Source organism: Macaca nemestrina, chromosome 6, assembly GCF_043159975.1.
Source record: "Macaca nemestrina isolate mMacNem1 chromosome 6, mMacNem.hap1, whole genome shotgun sequence".
Classification (NCBI taxonomy): Eukaryota; Metazoa; Chordata; class Mammalia; order Primates; family Cercopithecidae; genus Macaca; species Macaca nemestrina.
The window spans coordinates 57,431,776-57,457,561 of record NC_092130.1 but is presented as its reverse complement, the minus strand read 5'-3'; the positions used below and the strand labels follow the sequence as shown (position 1 = coordinate 57,457,561).

General features: G+C 38.2%; 1 protein-coding gene across 17 annotated transcripts in view; it reads left to right on the top strand.

Annotated features, from left to right (window-relative positions):
- The window catches only part of LOC105463142 (sorting nexin 24), a 194,363-nt gene that overhangs the window by 106,637 nt on the left and 61,940 nt on the right, over nt 1–25,786 (top strand). For 12 of the 17 annotated variants that reach the window (XR_011624725.1, XR_011624719.1, XR_011624718.1 and 9 more), the window contains 2 exons: nt 6,091–6,195; nt 6,692–6,861. Coding sequence is in view for 6 of the 17 variants with exons in the window: in XM_011710103.3 (XP_011708405.2) it covers nt 6,091–6,195; nt 6,692–6,861 (275 nt within the window). In the remaining 11 variants the exon portion in view is untranslated. The remainder of the gene's footprint in view (nt 1–6,090; nt 6,196–6,691; nt 6,862–25,786) is intronic. The other 5 variants (XM_011710098.3, XM_011710101.3, XM_011710097.2 and 2 more) reach the window with 1 other exon arrangement.

The following is a 25,786-nucleotide window of genomic DNA, read 5'->3' as shown; positions in this document are numbered from 1 at the left end:
CCCACCTCTGCCTCCCAAAGTGCTAGAGTTACAGGCATGAGCCGCTGCGCCCAGACTAATTTTTCATTTTCTATTCCTACCATCCCAGTCCAGAGTCTTACTACTTTATATCAGTATTACTTTAACCATTTCAGATCCTTATCTATTCTCTGCTGCAGACCAGTTTTCCTAAAACACCATTTTTATCTTCATTCTCTTACTCGAATGCACTGAAACAGTCTCTGTTGTCTACCACATCATAGACATTGACCCTCAAGGCCAATAATCTTAAACCTTGTATGAGTTTCCTATTGCTGCTGTTAACAAATCACCAAAAATGCAGTGGTTTAAAATTTATTTTTTATTATTATTTGAGACAGAGTCTCTGTCACCCAGTCTGGAGTGCAGTGGCACGATCTAAGCTCACTGCAACCTCCGTTTCCCAGGTTCAAACGATTCTTCTGCCCCAGCCTCCTGAGTAGCTAAGACTACAGGCATGCACCACCACGCTCGGCTACTTTTTTGTATTTTTAGTAGAGACAGGGTTTTACCATGTTGGCCAGGCTGGTCTCAACTGACCTCAGGTGATCCGCCCGCCTTGGCCTCCCAAAGTATTGGGATTACAGGTGTAAGCTACCACATCCAGCCTTCAGATTTATTACCTGACGGTAGCTGAGTCTTCTGTGGGTTCTAGAACAGAATCTGTTTCCTTGTCTTTTCCAACATTCCTTGTCTTGTGGCCTCTTTCATCTTCAAAGCCAGCAGTCACTCCACTTCAGCTTCTGTGTCCATCATAGCGTCTCCTGTCATCACCTCTCTTCTGACTTGACACCTTGTGTAAACAGACTTTCTGATTCATCCTGATAAGTACCAGCTTCTATGACACCACAGACTCAATCCCCTTTTCCTTGTGCTTCCCTCTTATGATAATATTGAGCCCGCACAGATAATCCCCCCTTTTCAAAGTCCTTAATTTAATTACATCTGCAAAGTCCCCTTTCCCATGTAAGCAAATACATTCACAGATTCTGGGGATTAGGACTTGGACATCTTTGAGGGAACCATTATTCTGTCTACTGCTAACCCCTTTACTGGCCGACTTTATTTTTCACTCCTCCTAAGAGCCCTTCAGGGACAGCTGAGCCAGTATCTCCCATTACCTCATTATGTGAGGTAAAAATGGCTACCCGCCTGTCTTTGCCATGCTGAACGTCTTTTCCTCTGTGTTCTGATCTATTCAAACCAAGACATTTCAGGTTCTCCTTTTTCCATGTTAGCTCCCTTTCTTCCCTAATCTCTGTTCTTAGAACTCCTGTCCATTTAGAATAGAGATTTCTGCTTAAATTTTGGAAACATATGAGATAAAACTGTTATCCCTAAATTTTGTCTAATTAGAAGGTACTTTTTTAAAAGTAGGGACCATGTCCTATCTTTCATATCTTTCATACTGTTAGAGTGTCTAGTAGAGTCTCGGGCACTTATTAGGTATTAAATAAGTATTTGGCAAATGGCATATTTGGATAGCATCATGTATATTTATGAATTACTAGAGGATCAGTTTCTACTGCGGGAGTTTGCGTTCTCTGTTAATCCCAGGTTCTGCTTGCCCTGATGCCTTTGTAGCTCCTCTGCTAGTACTAGGTGGGAAGAACACGACCACACCAAAACAAAAACAAAACCCCATCCTAGCCTTCTTTGTTATGCCAGGCACAGACTCCTGTGACAGGGTGAACCTTCAAGCTTATGCGTGCTTTCGCGTGTGCCTCGGCTACACCTGTCCACATCCCACTACGGCTAAACACTTTACTATTTTAAATGGTGGTTCCTGAAAAGAGCTTTACCTCCCTAGGCCAAAAATTGCATGTATGGGCAGAAAAACCTTTTCAGCATGGCAAACTGTTAAGCACATTTTATTTTCATGCCTTCCCAGCTGTTTTCTGTCAGTTGCAGCCCATTCTTTTATTCACAATGGTTTCAGTGAAATGTGGTGCTGGTTCATTTTAAAATTAACTATTTTCATTTTTTATTATTGACTACTTTTGACTTGAGTAAAAGACTTCATTCTCCTGTGTGTAATTTCATGAAGTAGACGATAAAGAACCAAAAACCTGCCATGTAGGGTCAAACCAGTAGCACAGCACCCTGTACATTCTCTCCAAACGGAACCCTGAGGAAGTAGCGGTGGCAATACAGGGGGAAAGATGAGATTTTATCCCCAAATGTTTCTCGCTTCTTTAACTTTTCTTTTTTTTTTTTTTTTTTTTTTTGAGACGGAGTCTTGCTCTGTCGCCCAGGCTGGAGTGCAGTGGCGCGATCTCGGCTCACTGCAAGCTCCGCCTCCCGGGTTCACGCCATTCTCCTGCCTCAGCCTCCCGAGTAGCTGGGACTACAGGCGCCCACAACCGCGCCCGACTAATTTTTTGTATTTTTAGTAGAGACGGGGTTTCACCGTGGTCTCGAACTCCTGACCTTGTGATCCGCCCGCCTCGGCCTCCCAAAGTGCTGGGATCACAGGCGTGAGCCACCGCGCCCGGCCTAACTTTTCTTTTTCATTCTTTTTATTCATGTACTTGGGAAAAGTATTTCTGCTTCTTTGTGGAAAATGGTTACTATAACCAATGTATGCAGTGGTAGGTCTGTGTGGAGTAAGTTCTGTGTAAAATCTTCTAGCAGTATGAAAAAGGAAAAGGGAGTGGTCACACCAGGAAAAGGGGATTGTGTCTGTGGTATCATAGAATCTGGTACTTATCTGCTTGAATCAGAAAGGCAGTTTGCCTGGACACAGCAGGGCCAGGACCGTTAATCATCGGGTGAAGTGGCAGAGGAGTATTTATCTTATAAGCAGCTGAGCCCTACTGGAAACATATTGTCTCGGGTTTGTCTCTCATCTAAAGCAATTCATTACTCACCTACGAATGCTGTCATGGATCCCAGCAGCTGTGATGATCCGCTTCCTGAGTATTCCTGACATAAATAAAAAAGGAAAAATATTTTCAGTGCTAGATCTTCAACATTCTTTTTAAAAGGAGAGACATATAATGGAGTTGATTTTCTATTCTGAAATATATGTTATGATTCAATAGTTTTAAAGGAAGTTTCTTTATGTTTAAAGTGAAACTTAAGCTTATTACCACAGAATAATTTAGCATTTTGGCCTTGTTCTTGTGGAGAAATGCCTCAGACGGTATAGAGTTTAAATATGTATTTATTCCCCTGCAAGCAATTATAAATCCCCCTCCTCCTCTCTGCCTTGCATTATCAGTTTCCCCCTCAATACTGAATCAGTCTTATCACTATATGAACCTATCGCAGTAGTTTCTGTTTCACAAAATAAAGCCTGCCTTTGGCCCCATGCTTCCCTCGTGTGCTCATCCCATTGTACTCCTTCCTTGTCTTTTAGTAGAACTCCTTAGAAGAGGAGCTGCTACTTCCCCACTGCCCTTCTCTCTGTACCCCGCGTTACTGACTTCCCATCATCTGGCACAGCCTGATCATGCCTCTCCTCTTGAAACACTTTCCTGATGGAACCTACTCCCCGTCTTCCCCCAGTGATTGTCCTGCTTCTCCTCCCTGCTTCTCCATCTCACCTGAGGCTTGGGGTGCTCTTCCAAGCTCATTCAGGCAGAATTCAGTGGCTTGCAGTTGCAGAACTGAGGTCCCTTTTTTTTTCTTGCTGGCTGAACACCAGAGGCAGCTCTCAGCTCCTAAAGACCACCCTCAGGTCCTAGCCATGTGGCTCTCTCATCACATGATACCTTACTTGAAAGCCAGCAGTCTGCTAGGACCATCATATAATACACAATGTAATCATGGAGTGACTGCCCTGACATAGTCACAGGTCCCACTCATGCTCAAGAGGAGGGGATCATACAAGGCATTTACACCAGGGGACCATTTTAGGATTCTGTCTACCACAGCCCTTTTTCTCCATCGGTACCTAACTCTTAATGTCATCTCCTCTAGTTCCATGGCTCTAAATACCTATATATTCTGACCCCCACATTTACAGACTTGTACCCAGCTACCTACCCAGCATCTCTACTTGGATGCCTATTGAGCATCTCTGACTTAAAATAGAACAAGTGATTCCTTTATATTAGGAATGTCTTTGACTGCATGTAATAGAAACTTGATTAGATTTCTTAAGTAAGAGATTTATTATTCTCACATTACAGGAAAACTAAAAACAGGCAGCCCAGGTGATGCAGGCATCTCAAAACATTCATGTTCCAGGCTCCTCATGTCTCCCTGCTTCAATGTCATCATCTTAGCATGTGACTTTCACACTTCTGGTGACAACATAGCTCCTACCCTCCCAGGCATGGCTTCTGCATTTTCTGGCAAGAAAACCTGTTGCTTTTTGTTAGGGAAACAAGAACCCTACCCCTGTAGACATGTACGTATATTGGTAACTGTCACATGGTCACCCTAATTAAAAGGGAACTTGGAAAATCAATTTATAATTCAGCGTGTTAGCCCTCTGAATGACGTTGACTTTTTTCCCCCCCAAAAAGAAGGAGGGAATGAATATTTGCTAAGCAGCTAGCAGTGCTAGCCACATCCTTATTCATGTAGGATTAGATTTGACTGTAAGTGACTCTAAAACCAAAATAATGGTGACATTAACAGATACAACTTGATCCCTCCCTTCATAAATGTCTGGTGCTGGTGTGGCGGTTTCATGATCGTCAGGGACCCAGGCTCTTGCTGCTTTACCATTCTCGGTACAAGACTTCTACCTCAGAGGCAAAGGTGGCCACTCTGCTCTAGCCAGTACATGGGCCCCTTCTTCATGATGTACAACAAATTTCAGCCTAGATTGGTTAAGGGTGAATATACTCTTACATATGGAAAGAGTTTTTTACTATAGTTTAGCTGCCCAGGTTTAATTTATGAATTTTCTTATTCATTACTATGCTGTTTCTGTGCATGTGTAGTAAAGAAGCAACATTGGTAGGTTTTTTCAAATTTTTAATTAGCAATTAAGCACATTCCACTTATGGAGGCAATGTATTAGTTTCCTGTTGCTGCTATAACAAATTACCATAAATGCAGTGGCTTAAAACAATATACATATGTTGTCTTACACTTCTTGATGTGAGGAGTCCGAAGTGGGTTTCACTGGGCTAAAATCAAGGTGTCAGCAGGATGACATTTCTTCTGGAGGCTCTAGGGCAGAATCCATTCTTTCCAGCTTCTAGAGGTCACCTTGGCTTATGGCCTCTTTCACCATCATCAGAGCCAGAGACATTGTTTCTCCCAGTCTCTTTCCACCTCATTCTGCTGCCTCCCTTTTATAAGGATCCTTGTGATTACATTGAGCTCACCCCAGTAATCCAGGAGGATCTTCCCATTTTAAGACCATGAATTTAACCAAATCTTCAAAGTCCCTTTTGGCATATAGGGTAACATCTGCAGGATTAGGATTTGATTATTTTGGGGGAAGGAGGATTATTCTGCCTACCACAGACAGCTCTAATGCAACTTCCAACAGAATTTTTATTTATTTATATTATCCCCTAAAACTGCTGTCCCAAAAGGCTTAGCTGAGAACTATCATTCAGTTTTCATGAATGGAGTTGGAAAGTAATTGTTAGGAACATTGAAAAGATTAGGGCTTTATGTTTTTAAGTTCTCTCTCCAAATAATGTGGTCTAGTTAATGGCATTTCTAGGGACAATACTTATATACAGTTGCATTTTGTTTTGATTTCTTTATATGAAAAATATGTAGAAAGACCTTTTATCAGGAAAGTCCTTCATCCAAGCAGAATTTTGTTGTATTAATTGATTTTTGTAACTAAATTTCTTCACTTTCTTTTTTATTCATTTACTAGGTTTTTTAATTTTTCAGGAAAAAGGATTTCAATCTGAAATGTCTACAATAATACCTACCAATACAGAAAACCATTATTCTGAAAACTGAAGTCAAGATACCTAAATAAAGAATCGTTTGACAAAATTGCAGTGTAATTATATTTTCCTCTATTTTTTATTGCAGATAGCAGTAGTTCACTTTCTTTTATTGGCCTTTTTTTCTGCAAATAATGTCGCTATAATTAATAGACATCTCATTTTTTTTTCTTTTTCTTTTTCTGTTCTGTGTTTATAGCTTAAGAAATGTATAAAAACTCCAGAAATCCCTTCTAAACATGTTAGGAACTGGGTCCCCAAAGTCTTGGAACAGCGACGACAAGGCTTGGAAACATACTTACAGGTAAGATATGTTTAGATCCTCCATTTTATATAACATAAATAATCATATGTCTCACCATTTTTTCTCAGGACATGTGGGTGCAATGTGAAATATATTAAGCAGCCAAAGAGTCTAAATTAAAGGAAAATTACAGATACGTTGTTGGTTGGTTCTTGTAGCTTTAATTAGGGTTCTATTTAAAATTGGCTCTATTCATTGGGGAAGTGAAATTTTAATAAAAAGGTGAAAACTGTTGAGGAGAGGATCTGTTTTTTAATTCAACTCTACAAATTATTTTGTTTTTTGCTTTTTGCTTTTCCTCCAAGAATTTTTTTGCTTCTTTATAGCAATCCCAGCCTTTATGTTTTGAGTTTTGTGGGGCTGATTGGGGTAGTGAGAGAAACTGAACTCACAGCGGGCCTGGCTAGTATATCTTTGGAATCAAATTGAAAAGGAATGTATAAAAATTGCCAATGATGAAGTGCCAACTTCTTTGAAAATTGGAATGTCCATTTAGAAAGAATGCACTGGGACACTCTTTTCTGCAGCTGAGAGGAGCAAGCAGAACTGCCTAAGTGAGATAGGACAAAGACCATCTCTCTACCAAGTGACAGAAGAAGCAAAAGGAGAAGGTAGAGCAGTATCAGCTTCTCTGAGTTTTAAAACAAAAAGAAATAGCGGCCCCAGGTGAGTACTCAGTGTAGTCATCATTAAGTCCAAAGAACACTGTGCAGGGCAGGAGCTGGGGTGGGCAGGCCCTGAGGTCAGCCGGTACCATCCTGCCACTAACCCTTCTTGGTGAGGCGGTAGGTGCCATCCTGCCACTAACCCATCTTGGTAAGGGCCAGTGGTATGGTTCTTCCCTGGCACCAGAGTCCACTGGAGAAGCGACACATGAGAATGACGGAGTGAACATGACTGGGGGCAGGGGAATCTTGGCTCTTTGAAACAAAAGAGCTGGACTCCCACCTAAGAGCTGTGAATTAATGATTGACCCATCTAAGACACGTTACATCAAACAAATGAGCAGCCCTGACTGTGTTCTCCCTTTGATATCTTCATGGCCCTTTAAGCATTAACCCTAGGGTGGATTCTGTTGAGGAGGGAAACTGAGAACTGTGGAGCTAGTATGCCGTTTCTTCTACAGAGCTCTATGAATGGCTGTCCCTGAATCACTGGTGATGAGAAGCTGAGGGGAGGCCGACTCCTCAGGCTTGCGCTTAGTGAGAAATTCAGAGGACTATCTCTCAGTAGAAAGATGCCAGAATTCCGTTCCTGGCCCTTGTAGTTTTCCTGGTCTTTACAGTGCTCTAATAGGAAAGCTGACATGCAGAAGGCCCCTGAGGACATCTAAGGAGGGCTGTCTTTACTGTTTGCTCTTTTGCTTTTGGACTTGTTAGAAGAATCCTTCACTGTCTCTCTCTGGGGGTGAGAGCTTAAAGGAAATAGGAATTAACATCACAAGAATGTGTGTGGCCATGGTTTTTGAGACTGTGTATGAGGAGCTATGATCCTTCCATAGCTTCAGGCAACACTGCAGAGCAAAAAACAAACCAAAAAAAAAAAAAAATCAGACTTCAGAAAATTGTATGCAAAGAGTAAAAATGCATGTTCTCTATAATTAAATGGAATAGGTAAACAATGCATTCTTATTTGTAAGCCAGATTTTCCATGATGCTATATATCTTCAAACTTTAGTTCTGAAGAAAGTTCTACTCTGTTCCCCTCATTGTATTTGACACATGATTTCCATTACTACTCAGTATAAACATTTTAGGTTGTTTGTACTTCGGATGTAAGTATGTGCATAAAATCATCTGGCACAGAGAGGAGTTTATGGTGACACTCAAATTGAGCTTAGAATTTTCTATTCTCAGAAATAAGGTTTGAAAGATGTGGTCGAAGGGCTCAGAGGGCCCTTGCTTCCTGTTGTGCATTTAATAGTCAATTTGTTGTCACTTAATTCCTCCAGGAGTTCAAGGGAGCTTTCTTTTCCACTTGATTCTACTTGCAGGCAATGGGAGCTAGATGGAAGTTGCAAAGATAAGCCTGAACACTTTATTAATCTTAAATTAAATGCAAATCCTAGCCTAGCTGTCATTTCTTGATCATTTCACGTCTCTTTAGAAGTAAGACAGTATTACTGTTTCTTTTGCTTGCTTACATGACACCAGCTAGAATCCATGCATGCTCAGGACCAGTCTGAAACCCAGGGAGTGGGTGCCACCAGCACTTTCTCATCAGGTGCCATCCTGCCACTAACCCATCTTGGTAAGGGCCAGTAGTATGGTCCTGATCTGGCCCATGAGCCTAAAAATGTATTAATACCTCCAAGCCATAGCATCTTAAGTGCACAGGAAACTTAGATATTACATAGTCCAGCCCTTCAGCTATTTCACAGTCATCCCTCTGGCGTCAATTTCCCACCCATAAAACAGGCAGATCAGCTCTTGAGAGGGTCAGAGAAAACAACTCTTCCTGCCATCCAAGGGGCAACTAGTACATTCTGGACTATGGTTGAGTACAACCCCACACATTTCCTAAGGTGATTCCACACTGCTCTTTTATTTTAGACATGGACAAACTGAGGTCCAGTGGAATTAAAAATTTTGCCCCAATTCCTGCAATATATTAAAGAGTTGGGACTGGAATTTTAGTTTCCTAACATCCAGTATGGGCTCCTTTCTTCATGTGTTGTGGATTTTTCTAAGTCAGGAGAAATTTTTCAACTTTGACATACAGCTTTACATAAGACTCTAATAGGTAAAGGAAAAGACCTTATAATCATAAACTATTACAGCCTAGTTGACTATCATCCCCCAACTCCCTGGATAAGTAGATAGATGATTTTTTAAATCAATAACTTGAATAGCAAAAACTATGCATATGCTTTCATTTTCTGTGCTATATTTAAGTAAGAGGCTAACTTAAAAACAAGAAAGGTCAAATTACCTATTTTCAAAATTAATTTTGTTCTATCTGAGATTTTAAACAAAGGAAACCCAACCTGTTTTGGCATCTGTACTTTTAAAACTCTTTTTTATTCTTTTGCTGGTCACCAATGAAATGAAATTAATGAAGGAAATAGAACTAATGAAAATGAGAGGCAAAAAAGCCTACAGTTAGCATTTATTTGGCTGTTTCTTCAATTTGAAAATAAACATCATATTAGTCTTCAAGATACAATTTATAAATAAATATTTTCTTTTACATTTTAGCATCTCTATTCAATTTAAGTAATTTTAGTTTAAAAGAACTATTTTGGCAGAGAAGTAGGGATTAGGAAATTTTCCTAGCGTGTATTTTTGAGTATAGGTTTCTTAAAAATATTTTACTTTGTATTTGAAAAAGCCACTTTATTTTCAAATAGAAATTTCAGATCTTAAGGAGAAAAAAACAAGCGTATTATTCAAAGTAATGTGGAATTGCCACAGTATAAATAATTTGTGGATAGGTTCTAATCAGTGAATTTACCTTCAAAAACTTCTGCCAGACTAGAGATTTCCATGTGATCATTTTTGCAGAGTCTAACAGTTGAGCAATTACAGCAAAGTCTATTTAGTGTTACTTGCCTGGAGATTAAAAACAATAGTATGAAGGTTACATAAGTGAGTTTTAATTTTTTAAGTACATTTCTGAACCATTATTATTTTCCTACTTAAATTTTCAAATGATTTGATTAGAAACAAATTCTAAAACAAAAATGAAAAACCCTAGCTGAATATCTAAGTACATATAGCATCTTAGAATCAAAATCTAGAATTAATCAGGGAGACATTAGAAGTTATATTTGGCATTTGAGTAATTTGAAGTTGAGTAATTTGAGTAATTTGAAGTATGATGAACAGTGAACCTTAATTTTATTTCCTAGAATCATTTTCTGTTTATTGAATAAGAAATCAAGTAGCTATTGTTATGTTTTCTTATCTCTTTCCCCTTAAATAATATACCCCAGGAAAACTCCCTGAGGTTTAATGAATGAGGAAATCGATCCCCTGTAAAAGTAGAATTAAGTATAACAATATCTTTCTATATGAGTGGAAGAAAATTGGTTTTCATCTCAATAAAATGTCTATGCCAAATAAAGAGTTTTCTATTAAACTTTTATATTTCCAAATTATATAAACTAGAAATTCATCTATTTTGGAGGATGTTTTTTTTTTTTTTTTTTTTTTTTTTTTTTTTTTTTTTTTTTTTGAGGCGGAGTCTCGCTCTGTTACCCAGGCTGGAGTGCAGTGGCGCGATCTTGGCTCACTGCAAGCTCCGCCTCCCGGGTTCCCGCCATTCTCCTGCCTCAGCCTCCCGAGTAGCTGGGACTACAGGCGCCGCCACCACGCCCGGCTAATTTTTTTGTATTTTTAGTGGAGACGGGGTTTCATTGTGTTAGCCAGGATGGTCTCGATCTCCTGACCTCGTGATCCGCCCGCCTCGGCCTCCCAAAGTGCTGGGATTACAGGCTTGAGCCACCGCGCCCGGCCTGGAGGATGTTTTAACTTGAAAATAAAAACAAGTTAATATTTGATACTAATTTACCAATAAAGGTTGTATGTGTGTGTGTTTGTATAGTTTTGCTTAATGATAAGCACTCAGCTAGCACCTATGATGTTTGAGGCAGAAGAGTAGATCTAGCTTCAGAGATACCTTGAACCATAGCCCAAATTAAGCTTCTGTAGTTATTTTCTCTGTCGCTTCTCTCTGCTTTCCGTGGTGCAGGCTTCATCTGGACCACCTAGTGGTACAAAAGGGCTGCAACAGTTCCAGACCTCACCTACTCTTAGCACATAGCCTAGTACAGGGGAAAAGAAGGTTTTCAGTAAGATTTCACAGAATAAAGAAGCAGTGTCTTTCACTAGGAGTCCTGCAGATGTTTTTCCTGATCTCATTGGCTTATATTTGTGTGCATGCCCACTTCTGAACCTCACCATGGCCAGCCATCCCACTGAGTTTTTGTTGTTTTTTTTTTTTTTTTTTTTTTTTTTTTGAGACAGAGTCTCGCTCTGCCACCCAGGCTGGAGTGCAGTGGCCCGATCTCAGCTCACTGCAAGCTCCGCCTCCCGGGTTCACGCCATTCTCCTGCCTCAGCCTCCCGAGTAGCTGGGACTACAGGCGCCCGCCACCTCGCCCGGCTAGTTTTTTGTATTTTTTAGTAGAGACGGGGTTTCACCGTGTTAGCCAGGATGGTCTCGATCTCCTGACCTTGTGATCCGCCCGTCTCGGCCTCCCAAAGTGCTGGGATTACAGGCTTGAGCCACCGCGCCCGGCCTCCATCCCACTGAGTTAAGTGAATCAAAGCCTGCTCCTGAAGCTGAGGGAGAAGGGGTGATTTCCTTAATGAATAACCAGGGTATTCTTGGTAAAAGAAAAGGGAGTATTCTCAGCGTGGGTTGGGGAATGGAGGGCAACCAGCAAATTCCCATCACAGAAAATGATGCTTAGAAATTTTGAGTAAATTGCCCAGGGTTATGAAAAAGTGGGGGCTTTCCTGAGACTGCAATTCAAGGCTCTTTCATAGATAGATAAAGCTTCTAGAAAATTTAAAGTCATAAATATCCTTGACTTTTGACTTAAAGACCAGAAATATTTCTTACCTTTATTTTTATTTTAAAAATGTAAAATATTTGCTCATTAACACAATTACTTTAAATTTAAAATTTTTAATTACCAATGAAGTTATGAACTAGATAATTAATGAATTTAGCATTTTATAGTGTTTACCAGTTTCTGAAAAGCAAAAATCTTAAGAATAAATTAATTTCAGTTTCCCAAATTGACTTGACCATCAAACACAGTTTATGTGATAGTTTTGCCTCCTGATTTGAGATGACTTCCTGTCTTCCCTGAGACTCCACTGAAATGAAAGTACGGAAACTTAAGAATGAATAAACTCCAAGAGTTAAGTAGTAGATGGGCAAGGAAAAGGGAGGATCCTCAAAGGAAGAACAATGTTAACAACTTTCTGGAAGATAGGATGTGGTGGGAGCATGTGAGTGGATAGAGCACAAAAAGCAGCAGCCCAAACTCAGTCATGTGGGTCTGTTGTGGAGGTGGAAGGCAGCCTGTGCAGGCAGTGCTGGAGAGCTTCTAGGCTCAGAGTCTGCAGGTAAGGCAGAGCATAAAGGGGGTGCAGGGAAGCTGAAAACAAGTAGATCCATTCAGGGCACAGGTTGAGTGAGTGTTCCTCATCCCGAATGCCCCAAAATCTGAAACTTTTGAGTGCTGACAAGATGCCACAGGAGGAAAATTCTACACATAAGTACTTAATATAAACTGTTTCATGCATAAAATTATTGAAAATATTGACTAAAACTACCTTCAAGCTATGTGTATAAGATATATGAGAAACATAAATGAATTTCTTATGAAGACTTGTGTCCCATTCCCAAGATATCTCATTATGTATCTGCAGATATTCTAAAATCGAACACATCTGAAATCCAAAACACTTGTGGTCCCAAGCATTTCAAATAAGGGCTATCCAAGCAATGTCTGCATGGAACAGATGCCTAGGCTACTCATTCTGTGCAGAATACATGCAGCCTGATGTTTGTGACCAGAGTGACCAGACACATTTTTTAAAAAATAATTATCTTTAAAAACAACAATAAACAACAAAAAAGTAAACAGAATGCTGGGAAGAGCTAAATCTTCTAATGTAGATAGTAGTACCCCCAAGTTGACAACCCCCTTCCCACCCACTTACCCCAAGGAAAAGCCCACCTGACTGCGCGCTCCAGTCATATGGTTTGCACTCAGGCAAGGGGCCTGTGCGAGCACTCCTGCTGACATACTAGCAGAGGAATCCTACCCAAGCTACCCAGGCTACTTCTTCAGCGTGATCTGATGATAACCAGGCATTTGAAGAAAACAAGTAGCATGAACAAAAAGACCAAGATGAATTAAAATTCTGACTCTTCAGGAAAGAGATAATTCAGGACATAAAATATATCTTAAAAATTGATGTGATAAATCCAGAGAGCTTCACAGTGGTATTACATCCCAGAGATTACAATAGGATGCTGTGTAAAAGGAACAATCTGAGAACACATGAGAGTTCTTAGAATTAAATGTGTTATCCAATTGAAAACATTCAGTAGATGCTCTCTCTCTAGTTGGAAAACTGTTCCATAAAGTACAGACACAGAAACGTCAAACAAAAGACATAGAGGAATCCAGGTCTAACATCCTACTTCTTTCTGGAGTCCCAGAAGGAAAGGGGGTGGGGAGTATAATATACAAGTAGGGAAGGGAATAATAGAAGGAAAAAAAGTTGAAAACTTCCTCAGGTTACACACTATAAGAGCTTTTTTTTTTCTTTTCCTTTCTTTCTTTTTTTTTTTTTTTGGAAACAGAGTCTTGCTTTGTCACCCAGGCTGGAGTGCAGTGGCGCAATCTTAGCTCACTGCAACCTCCACCTCACGGGTTCAAGTGATTCTCCTGCCTCAGCCTCCCAAGTGGCTGGGATTACAGGCATCTGCCACTACGCCCTGCTAATTGTTGTATTTTTAATAGAGACAGGGTTTTGCCATGTTGACCAGGCTGGTCTCAACTCCTGACCTCAAATGATCCTCCCAGCTCAGCCTCCCAGAGTGCTAGGATTACAGCCATGAGCTACTTTGCCTAGCCATCAGCATTTAAATAGGAAAGGTGCTCCAAGGATAGAGAACAAAGAGTGACAGAATCCTTGTAATGCCTAGACATAGCCAGTGATATTTCAGTACATTGGAGACAAGATCCATAATCTTCTAGAAAAAAAAAACAAGCGATGGGCAAGGTTGAGGTTCAGTCATGGCTTCACTTCTTCATTTGAGGGTGGATTAATGGGCACATCCCTCCATTCTTCAGTAGAAACATTAACCTGTAAACTGGCATAGTATTTAGAGAAAGGTTTTTCATGGAGTTGTGCATACATTACTTGTTCCATTTATTACAATAAAGTGGAATTTATCTTTCTGAGAAAGTTACATCTTACATCACTTTGAGAATAATAGTTCTTGTTTATATTTTTTTTCTTTTTGTAGAGTAAACAGTAATTAAATGTACAGTTAGTATCGAGAGCTAAAGAGAAACAGCTCACAGAAATCGGGACTAAGGATAATCTAAGCTAATAATACAAATCCTTTTTTAAACAGTTTATTTGTAGAGGACACTTCCGAAGCAAGAGTGAGGCTGGCTTGTTAAACAATAGTAGGTGCCCCTGAGTTACTGTCTTCACAAGACCCTATTACTTGACTAGCCTGCCCTTCATTCATTCTTTAAATTATACAATATGATATGTACCATTGGGTCAGTAGTCCACAGTGGGTCAAAGAGTATTGTATTTTTGACTTTTTCAGTTGTCCATGAAACATTTACTAAAATTGACCATATGTGCTTGAAAATGTGTATTCTTAAATTCTCAAATGCAGTGAACTCTCTCTCTATATATATATAAAATCAGATCAGTGTTGTTAAGTATTCTGTTTATTTATGTTTTTATTTTTAATTTTTGTGGGTACATAGTAGGTGTATATATTTATGAGGTACATGAAAGCATTCTGTTTAAATGTCTTAATTTAACTTGGCCACTCAATTCTATAAGAACAAAGATGTGTTAAAATTTCCCACTTAAATTTATTATCATTATTGATGTAATTGGGGTTAGTTCAGCCATCTGTGCTATCACTCCGTCTTTTTCTGTGATTTGTTTTTCTTGTCTGCTTTTGGATTGGCGACCAATACTGGTTTTTTTTGGTTTTTTGTTTTTTTTATTCTTTCTATTGTTCCCCCATTCATTTATATTTGTTCTTTTAATAGTTACCTGTTATCTTTACTTTCTTCTTGAACATTACAAGGGCCTTACAATATTTTAACTGTGTTTACCCTGGATATAGGAATCTGGGTTGACAGTTCTTGTCTTTCAGCATTTCAAAATATTATGACACTTCTTTCTTGTCTTCGTGGTTTCTGATTTTTAAAAAAATCACTGTCATATTGTTTTTTCCCTGTATTTAAGGTGTTTTAAAAAGGCTGCTTTCAATATTTTATTCTCGTCATTAGTTTTCAGAAGTTTAATTTTGATGTGTCTTGGTGTGTATTTAAGTTTTTCCCCTTTTGAGTTATCCTGGTTTCTTGAATCTATAGATTAATGTCTCTTGTCTGATTCAAAAGTTTTAGCCGTTATTTCACTGAGTACACTTTCAGCTGCTTCCTCTTTCTCCTCTTATTCCAGGACTCTGATAACAGGAATGCTAGATTTTTTATTATAGACCCACAGGGACCTGAGACCTTACTCATTTTTCTTAGCCTATTTTTTTTTTTCTCCATGGTCAGAGTGGGTAAATTCTATTGTTCTATCTCCCAGTTCACTGATTCTTTCCTTGGTTCTTTGCATTCCACTGTTGAACCCTTACCTTAAGGTTTTTGTATCAGTTATTATATTTTTTAGTTCTAAAATTCCCATTTGTTCTTCTTTATATCTTTTATTTCTTTGCTAAGATTTTATATGTCTTCATTGAGTGTTTCTCTTTTGTTTTGTTTCAAATGTATTTATAATTACTCATTGAAAAATTTTTATTGTGGCTGCTTTAAAATCATTGTCCAATAATCTTTACATCTCTGTCATCCTAATGTTGGAATCTATTGATTATCTTTTTCATTCAGTTTGAGATCTTCCTGGTTCTTGGTACAATGAATAATTCTGGTTGAATCTTACACATTTTTATAATTATGAGACTCTGGCTCTTATTTATACCTTCTATTTTAGCTGACTTTCTCTAACAGTTCCATCAGGGGAAGATGGGATGTGGAGGACATCACCTTGTTTTTCCCAGGTGAAGGTAGAAGATTAGGCTCCTCACTTGGCCCTCATTGATTCCTAGAAAGTAAGGCATGCTCCTCTTTACCATTAAGATGTAGAAAGTTCTTATTCTTTGCTAGATTTCATCTGATGCCACTATAGAAGAGAAAGAGTGGAGCACCTTGTTACTGCCATTGGCCCTGGAAGTCTAAGCTCCTCACATGGTTTCCGCTGACACCATAAGAGGGGGCACATTACCGATTGGTGAAAGCCCTGGTCCCTTATGTGGCTGTCTGTTACCATCCTATCATCGACACCTCATTACAGCCTTATAAGGGTGGAAGTCTAGGCTTCCCACTATGCCTCTGCTGCCATGAGTGGAGGGCGGGGGGGGGCACAGTTTCTTCTATGGTGTTTGGCTGGAATAGAGTGGTTAGTGTCTACAAGTTTTCTGTCTTGCTAGGCTGCCCCTCTCTGGGTTCTATGGCTAGACAGAAAAGGCTTTAGGTGTGGCTTTTTTTTTTTTTGTCTAATCTCTGAGCATTTCCTGGTTCCCACCTTTTCAGCTCCAAGTCTGCGATATATAAGGCAAAACAAAAATCCAAGAAAGATAAAATTCATCACTGTGTATCTCAGTTTATTTTCTGCAGCTATAATAGAATGCCACAGACATTCTATTATATGTGGTGCCAGCCCCTTCCTGGGAGCAGTGAACGGTGTCCCAGGCCCGAGTTGGAACACAGTCTCTGCAGGGAAGGCTTAATTGTTCATCTGCTGTGATTTGTAAAAATAAAACCTTTAAAACTCTTGGGAAAAATATGTGTGTGTGTGTGTGTGTGTGTGTGTGTGTGTGTGTGTGTGTATATAGCTTAGCTATTCGTCAGTGGACACATGAGTTGCTTCCAGGTTTTAGTTTTTGTGAATAATGCTGCTGTGAACATGGGTGTGCAAATATCTCTTAGAGATCCTGCTTTTGATTCTTTAAGGTATTACACCCAGAAGTGGAATTGCTTGATCATGTAATTCTATTCTTAATTTTTTGAGGAACCACCATACTGTTATCTACAGTGGCTGTACCATTTTATTTCCCACCAACAGTCCACAAGGGTTCCAATGTCTCATCATCCTCACCAGCACCTGTTTTCTCTGGGTTTTTTATATTAGTCATATTGATGGATGTGAGGTGGTATCTCACCGTAGTTTTGATTTGCATTTTTCTAATGATTGCTGATGTTGAGCATCTTTTCATGTGCTTATTGGTCATTTATGTGTCTTTTTTGGAGAAATATCTATTCACATCCTTTGCCATTGTTTAATTGGGTGGTTTTTTTTGTTTGTTTGTTTTTTTCATTGTTGAGTTTTAAGAGTTCTCTGTATCTTCTGGATATTCTTCCCTTATTATATAATATAATTTGTAAATATATTCTCCCATTTTATATATTGCCTTTTTTGATAGCAGAAAATTTTAAATTTTCGTGAAGTACCATTTGTCTGTTTTTTCTTTTGTTGCCTTTGTGCCTTTGGTGTCATACTCAAGAAATCATTGCCAAATCCAGTGTCACAGAGCTTTTTCTTTGTGCTGTCTTCTAAGAGTTTAATAGTTTAGGTCTTACAGTTAGGCCCTGGATCCATTTTGAGTTAATTTTTGTGTGTGATGTTAGGTAAGGATCCAGTTTCATTCTTTTGCATGTGGATATCCAGTTTTCCTAGCACAATTTGTTGAAAAGACTATCTTTACCCCTTTAAATGATCTTGGCACTCTTCTCAAAAAACCATTGGACCATATATGTGAGGATTTATTTCTGTACTGTTTATGCCATTATGTTGTTCTGTATGTCTATCATATGCCAGTACCACCTGTTTTCATTTACTATAGCTTTAGAGAAAGTTTTGAAATCAGAAAATGTGATTCTTCCAGCTATGTTTTTCTTTTTCAAGATTATTTTGGGTATTTGAGGGCCCCTTGAGGTTTCATATGATTTTTTGAATGAATTTTTGTATTTCTGCAAAAATAAAAAAATTTCTTTGAAATTTTAATAGGGATTGCCTTAAATCTGTAGATCACTTTGGGTAATAGTGACATCTTAACAATTTCAGGTCTCCTAATCCATGAACATGGTATATCTTTACATTTATTTGCATCTTCTTTAATTTCTTTCAGACATGTTTTGTAGTTTTCATTGTGTAAGTCTTTCACCTCCTTGGTTAAGTTAATTCCTAAGTATTTTATTCTTTTTGATGCTATTGTGAATGGAAATAGTTTCTTAATTTCCTTTTTGGATTGTTCATTTGGATTGTTCAAAATGCAATAGATTTTTATGTACTGATTTTGTATCATGCTACTTTGCTCAGTTTGCCTGTTATAACAGTTTTTTTTTTGTAGAGTCTTGAGGATTTTCTACATGTAAGGTCATATCAAATGCAAACAAAGATAATTTTACTTCTTTCATTCCAATTAGGATGCCTTTATTTCTTTTTTTTTTTTTGCCTAATTGCTCTGGCTTAAATTTTGAGTACTATGTTCGATAGAAATGGGGAAAACAGGCATCATAGTTTTGTTCATGGTTGTAGAAGAAAAGCTTTCAGTCATTCACTGTTAATTATGATGTTTACTTTGGTTTTAAATATATCACATTTATTATATTGAGGTAATTTTGTCTATTCCAATTTTGTTGAATATTTTTGTCATGAAAGGGTGTTGAATTTTGCCAGAAGTGGTTTTTTTTTTTGTTTGTTTTGTTTTTTTTTTTTTTTTTTTTGACATGGTCTCAGCTCATTGCAACCTCCATCTCCCAGATTCAGGCTATTCTCCTGCCTCAGCCTCTTGAGTAGCTGGAATTACAGGCATCTGTTACCACGCCTGGCTAATTTTTGTATTTTTAATAGAAACGGGGTTTCACCATGTTGGCCAGGCTGGTCTCAAACTCCTGACCTCTGGTGATCCACCCGCCTCGGCCTCCCAAAGTGCTGGGATTACAGGCGTGAGCCCCCACACCTGACCATCAAAGGTTTTTTTTTCACATCAATTAGATGATCATGTGGTTTGTTTCTCTTGTTTCTCTTCTGTTAGTGTGGTATATTACATTGATTGATGTTTATATGTAGAACCATCCTTGTAGTCCAGGAATAAACCCTAGTTGGTCATATTTTATAGTCTTTTTATTTTTTAATTATTTATTATTTATTTATTTATTTATTTTGTGTATTTTTAGTAGAGACGTGGTCTTGTTATGTTTCCCAGACTGGTCTCAAACTCCTGATCTCAAACAGTCTGCCCGCCTCAGCCTCCCAAAGTGCTGGGATTATAGGCATGAGCCACCCTGCCCGGCCAATATCGTCTTTTTAATATGCTGCTGAATTAGATTTCCAGTATTTTGTTGAAGACTTTTGCATCAGTGCTTGTTAGGAATTTTGGTCTGTAGTTTTCTTTCTGGGGGTGTCTTTGTCTGGCTTTGGTATCAGGGTAATGCTGGCTACCTAGAATGAGTTAGGGTATATTTCCTCCTGTTAAATTTTTTGGAAAAGTTTGAAAAGGATTAGTGTCAGTTCTTTAAATATTTGATAGAATTTAATGAAGCTATCAGGTCCAGAGCTTTTCTGTGTCAGGAGATTTTTGATTATAGATTAAACATCCTACCAAAGACCTGTTCAGATTTTCTAGTTCTTCATGGTTTAGTCTTGGTATATTCTGTGTTTCTTTCTAGAATGGGCAAATTCTCATTTGTCCCTTTCATTTAGGTTATACAGTTTTTCTTTTCTTTCCGTATATTCCATTTATCTCTGTTCTAATCTTTATTTCCTTCCTTCTGCTAGCTTTGGGGTTTCAAAATATTTTATTATATATATAATAAAAAAGAAAATACACACACACACACACACATATATATATATTAGAGACAAGATGAGGTCTTGCTCTGTTGCCCAGGCTGGTCTAGAACTCCTAGGCTCAAGCGATCCGCCCACCTCGGCCTCCCAAAGTTCTTCGGATTACAGGTGTGAGCCACCATACCCAACCTAATTTCCTGGAATCTTTATCTTCATGCAGCTTTTGGGGCTAGAATTGAACTGAATTTACCGAGAGAATTTTTATTTGCTTTTGCTTGTCATTTGGGAAGACTATCAATTGAGATTTCATAAGGCATTGTTTTTGTTTTTTTTTATTTTTCTGATCACACTGATGGCATTAATTTAGGTTACACACCCATAAAGGAACTGAAGCAGCTATGTTGTCTGGGGTAAATACTCAGGGTTCATCATCTCACGCCAGGAAAATTTAGGACACGGACACACACGAGGAGTTAGGAGCAGAGGTTTAATAGGCAAAAGAAGGAAAGAAAGGAAAATAGCTCACTCTACATAGAGGCTTAATGACATGGGGTTTACAGAATAACAGAATCTCTGAATGATAGAGTCTCTGTGTCTGCCTTTGACCCTTTGCAAACACCCCCAGTGTTTAAGAAAACATTTTCCTCCAAAGTAGGCTGCCTTCCCCTCCCTACACTGGCTGCGTTTTCCACTTGTTATCTTTTCTGTGAGCTTCTTCACTTTCCTAAAGATTCTGCAGTAACTTGATTTCCTTCCCCATGACGCAGTAAAAACTGGTATTTTATTTTGAAAATTGTTGAGTCAGTAGCTGTTTTGCTGCCTTTATCACTATTGCTTCATGAAAATGTTTAAACAACATCCTGTCTGCCTCCCGAGACAAATGGTCATTAAGTGTCAGGCAGGGGGTGTCTTCTATCACCATGTGATGTTTTCTCTGGTGTTCTTTCTCATTTGATAAGCAGTGATGTGCTAGTTGGAATACTAGTACAAAACTACTAGTTTGTAGCACTAAACTACAAAATTTTTAGTCCTTAAACTATTTTGTGAACCACATTTTCATCCATACTAGACTGTACTCATGGACTTATTTTTCATGACTGTAAACTACTTATAAATTTGACATTTTATTATTAAATTTCCTAAAATTTCTATTTTATGGCCACAAGCCATTTTTAGGTACATATTTTCACCTTTTTCTCATTTATTTAAATAGTGCTAGCAGTTAATATTTTTTTAGCCTTTTCTTTAAGTCCTGTGAAGACCCCCAAGTTCTTGCTTATTTGTTTAAATCACTTCATGAGAATTGTAGAGAAGCCATAATTGAGCTGAGAGCAACAGATTAAACTAAACTGAGACTCAGGTCTTCAACGCTTTCCAGGTTCACTTTCCAGAGAAGGGGTTCCCTCTTGCTCATCTCATGAAAATCACAAACCACTACATTTCAAAGGCTGCTAGTATTTTGAGTCATGAAAACTACAATGGTTAAGTTTAGAACAGTTTCTAATTACTATCTTCAAATTATTATTGTTTCTAAGTTAGTTTTACTTCTTAATGGTGTTTTCTCATCATTCATGTAGTTGTGGATGTCTATATAAGTAAAAAAACATTCTTATGTAAAATATGTTTGTCTTTCTTTTTCTCCACCTTCCATTTTTGTGGTCTTAAGTCAAACATGGTCAGACATGAACATATCTGTTTCTAGCCATCCAACTCTGGCTGAGGATTTGTTGAAAATTTCTCCTTTAATCCACATCTGACAAGGTTAAGGCACTGATGAAGCTGAGTAAAGTCAGAATGCAGCAGGGAAGCCCCATGCTATCTATGCTTATTGCCACCCTGACCCTGACAACTCAGGTTCTTAGAAGTTTTAGATTAAGAAGTGATTTGTCATGGCAGTCTTGGTTCTTACCAAGGATTTCCTTTAAACTGCATCTGAAGGAAAGAGCAAGACCTATGTATTTGGGAAGGGGTGGGGGTTGATGAAAGAGGGATGTATAATTTCAACTTTATAAAATCACCATAGAAGCCTGTAGATACAGTTTCCATGAAGGTCCTGCTTATAACATGAGACAAACTGTTATTTGTTCTTGTTAAAGATTGTGAACAGTGTTAAATAATATTAATGGCTGGGATTGTCAGTACTTAACAGTACCGTCCTTCTACAAGTGATTTTATTGATCGATACAGACTCAATGTAACGGGGGCAGATTATTTTTACTGATTTTATCGAAACCTTAACCAAGTGTGTTAGTGTGCCACATATCTTTAAATAGATCTAGATGATGATGTAGATTAAGAAAAGCAAACCACCATCCATCTCTTTTTGATCTGTTAATAACTTAAATCCATCATTGCTAGCACATGTTTTCAGATTCTGTTGTACATACATGTTTCTGTTGTGCCTGGTTAGAAATCCTATAACCTAGTTTCAGTGGTTGGTTTTTTCATACAGAAAAACCCTAACTACTTATTTAGGATTTAGCAGACAAGTTTGTCATCATAATTGGTGAAAATATTGACAAAATATGAAAATGAAAAAAACTTTAGAAGCCTTTGTTTTATAAATTTAGTTTTTGTAGACAGTGACCTATAGATTTGTAGATTTTATGGTAGTTCTATAAGACTTTTTGTGCAAAACTGAAAACTCTTTATGAAGGCTACAGATAATTTCTTAGAACAATGTATGACGTTTCCTTTCATAGTTTTTTAAGGCCTGCATTATAACTATGGATAATTGTTCTACTTAATTTCAAATATATTTTGTTTCCCCCAGTGATTTGCATGCTTTCCATTTATCTCAAAATGATATGTACTTCATTTAAAATAATCTTAGTGCTACAAATAATTTCTTAGAACAATGCATGATATTTCTTTTTATATTTTTAAGTCTTGCATTATAACCATGGAGAATTGTACTACTTCATTTCAAATACATTTTATTTTTCTCAGTGATTTACATGCTTTCCATTGATCTCAAAATATAGTATATACTTTAAATATGATATGATATCTCCTTTAAATGATATGTATTTCACTTAAAATAATTTTTAGTGCAGAGCAGTGTTTTAAATTTCTGAAACCATCTATATATATTATTTCTTTAAAGGAAAACAGTACACTCTCTTTTCTAGGAAATAAACCAATATTTAAAAAATTCAAATAATGCATTCTTGCTCACCTTGGGTAGACAAGCCTGATGAAAGCCAAGCCTACCAAGCTATGGGTAATGAGCCTTCAGAGGTGACATAGGCCAGTGGACAGAAAGACCACATCAGTAATGGCAATTAGAAATATCAAAAATAGGTATTTCATAGAGAGGGATTTATGTGAGAGAAGGGAAATGAATAAAAATATTAACTCTAGTGGATTGTGGCCCCAGAGCTTTGACTGGGCTTAAAACATAAAACTTTGGGAGTTTTAAACCTATGCATTATAAAATATTGACCACCTGGTTTGACAGTGCATACTGATTTTTAAAAATGCCTTCAGCTGTCATTAAGTTCAGTGACCTCACCTAGAGCCCCCTTTTAATAAGGTGAATGTTTTGGATTAAATTCTCCTCTAGGCGGGGCATGGTGGCTCATGCCTGTAATCCCAGCACTTTGGAAGGCCAAAGTGGGTGGATCACTTGAAGTCAGGAGTTTGAGATCAGCCTGGCTAACATGGTGAAACCTCATCTCTACTAAAAATACAATAATTAGCCAGACCTGGTGGCACGCGCCTGTAGTCCCAGCTACTCAGGAGGCTGAGGCAGGATCGTTGCTTGAACCTGAGAGGTGCAAGTTGCAATGAGCCAAGATTGTGCCACTGCACTCCACCCTGGGTGACAGAGTGAGACTCTGTCTGAAAAATTAATTAATTAATTAATTATCCTCTAGAGCTGGCCTTGCTGCTTCATGGCTCACAGCTGCATGCTGCTTCTAGAAAGAAGGCTGTTAGGATGTGGGGTGACGACATTGTACAGACCTGTACTAATTTCCAGAAAGCCAACTCAAAGCCCCTTTTAGAAACAAGTGGTGTCATTTCGTGTATATGGACAGAAAGACCACATATTACCTTTTCTTCACATTCAGACTTCTCTTACAGTAGATGGTTTTATCTGATGAAAACATAAACCCTGAGTTGGCATTATATTTCTGTGAATATTAGTCCTTTTAAGGTGGCTATGGGCTCTACTGTCTTTCAATACTGCAATCTTCCATTCAGAGAAGATTCTAGGAAGGCAGACATTATTCTTTAGATATTTTTGATTAGTATTTTTTCAGATTTGTGTGTGATGGAATCATGGGTTTTGAAAGAACTAGCTTTTGTAGTGAGTTTCACTTTTAGCTTGATGACTCCAGTTTAATCCAAGGAAGATCATTACAAGTCTATTTCGTGGTCATTTACTTTCTAATGGAAGTAGTCTATTTCTTCACAGACATTAAAGTTCTCTCCTTGCACGTTAATATATTTTAATAACAGTATTTTTGTTATTGTTCTCACTATATAATACGTATATATATGCACATATCCAACATCTTTGGAAAACAAACAACAAAAATAATTTTCTGTGATGCATCCACTTAGAATAATAGTTCTGGGCCGGGCGCGGTGACTCCGGCCTGTAATCCCAGGACTTTGGGAGGCCAAGGTGGGCAGATCACGAGGTCAGGAGTTCAAGACTAGCCTGACCAACATGGCGAAACCCCATTTCTACTTTAAAAATACAAAAATTACCTGGACGTGGTGGCAGCCCCCTGTGATCCCAGCTACTTGGAAGGCTGAGGCAGGAGAATCACTTGAACCCAGGAGGTGGAGGTTGCAGTGACCCGAGATTCTGCCATTGTACTCCCTCTAGCCTGGGCGACGAGAACAAGACTGTCTCAAAAAAAAAAAGCACAATAGTTCTGAACCAGGGACAGTTTTTGCCTCACAGGGAACATTCGGCAACGTCTAGAGACACTTTTGGTTGTCGCAGCTGAGGATGTACTAGCATCTAGTAAATAGAGGTATGCTGTTAAACACCCCACAATGCACAGGCCAGCTCCTAACTAATAAATATTAATAGTGGCCCATAATGTCAAAATTATAGTATGCCTTCTTTGTCTTTTTCTTGTGCATATTTATAACAATATATTTTCAAATACTGTATCATCTATAATGCTTTGTAAATTCCTCTTTCAACTTAAAAATGTACCATATGCATTTACTATGTATTACATGTTTTTGTAAGATAAGGTTTTTAAATACTAACTTTTTTATGATGGAAATTTTCAATATATAAAAAGTATAAAAATAATAAAATCTCAGGTTCCTATCATCCAGCTTCAACAATGATCAACTCAGGGGAAATCTTTTCTGTATTCCTCAGTTACTCCCACCATATTATGTTGAAGAAACTGCCAAATATCGTATTTTCGTCCATGAATACTTTAGCATGTATTCCTAATAGATTTTTTTGGTAATAGGATTCTTTTGTAAAACAATTCTAACAAAGGCTCCATAATATTCTATACTATGGATGCATTATATTTTATGTAACAGTCTGCTATTGAATTTTTTAGCTTATTTCTAGTTCTCCTTTTTTTCTTTTGTTTGGTTGGAGGTTTTGGTTTTTTTGTTTTAGTCTTCATGTAGCATATTCTCCTTGTTCTACAGGTGAAGTAGAAAGTGTGCAAACTAAGCAAGTCAAGAATGAGCACAGGACCCTTAATTTCATTAAACACTGTGTAACTGGTAAAGATTAATGTACATATCTCTTGCTAATTCTTTCCAATTACTTAGTTCATATAAATTCCCAAGCCTGGTTAATTATGCTGAAGTCAGGTAGTAATTTTGAACAGTGTTCCAACAACAAGGGAATTTTCCTGGTGTAACCTTGCCCTCTCACACAGCCTCTCAGCAGATTAGGCCCTCAGCCTGGAGTGCATTCATTTTCCGCTCAGGCCTAATTGCTGCCGACTGGCTGCCACAGGTACCTGGATAGCCTGAGTTTAAAGAGGCAGGGACTTCTGAGAACAAATAAGGAAA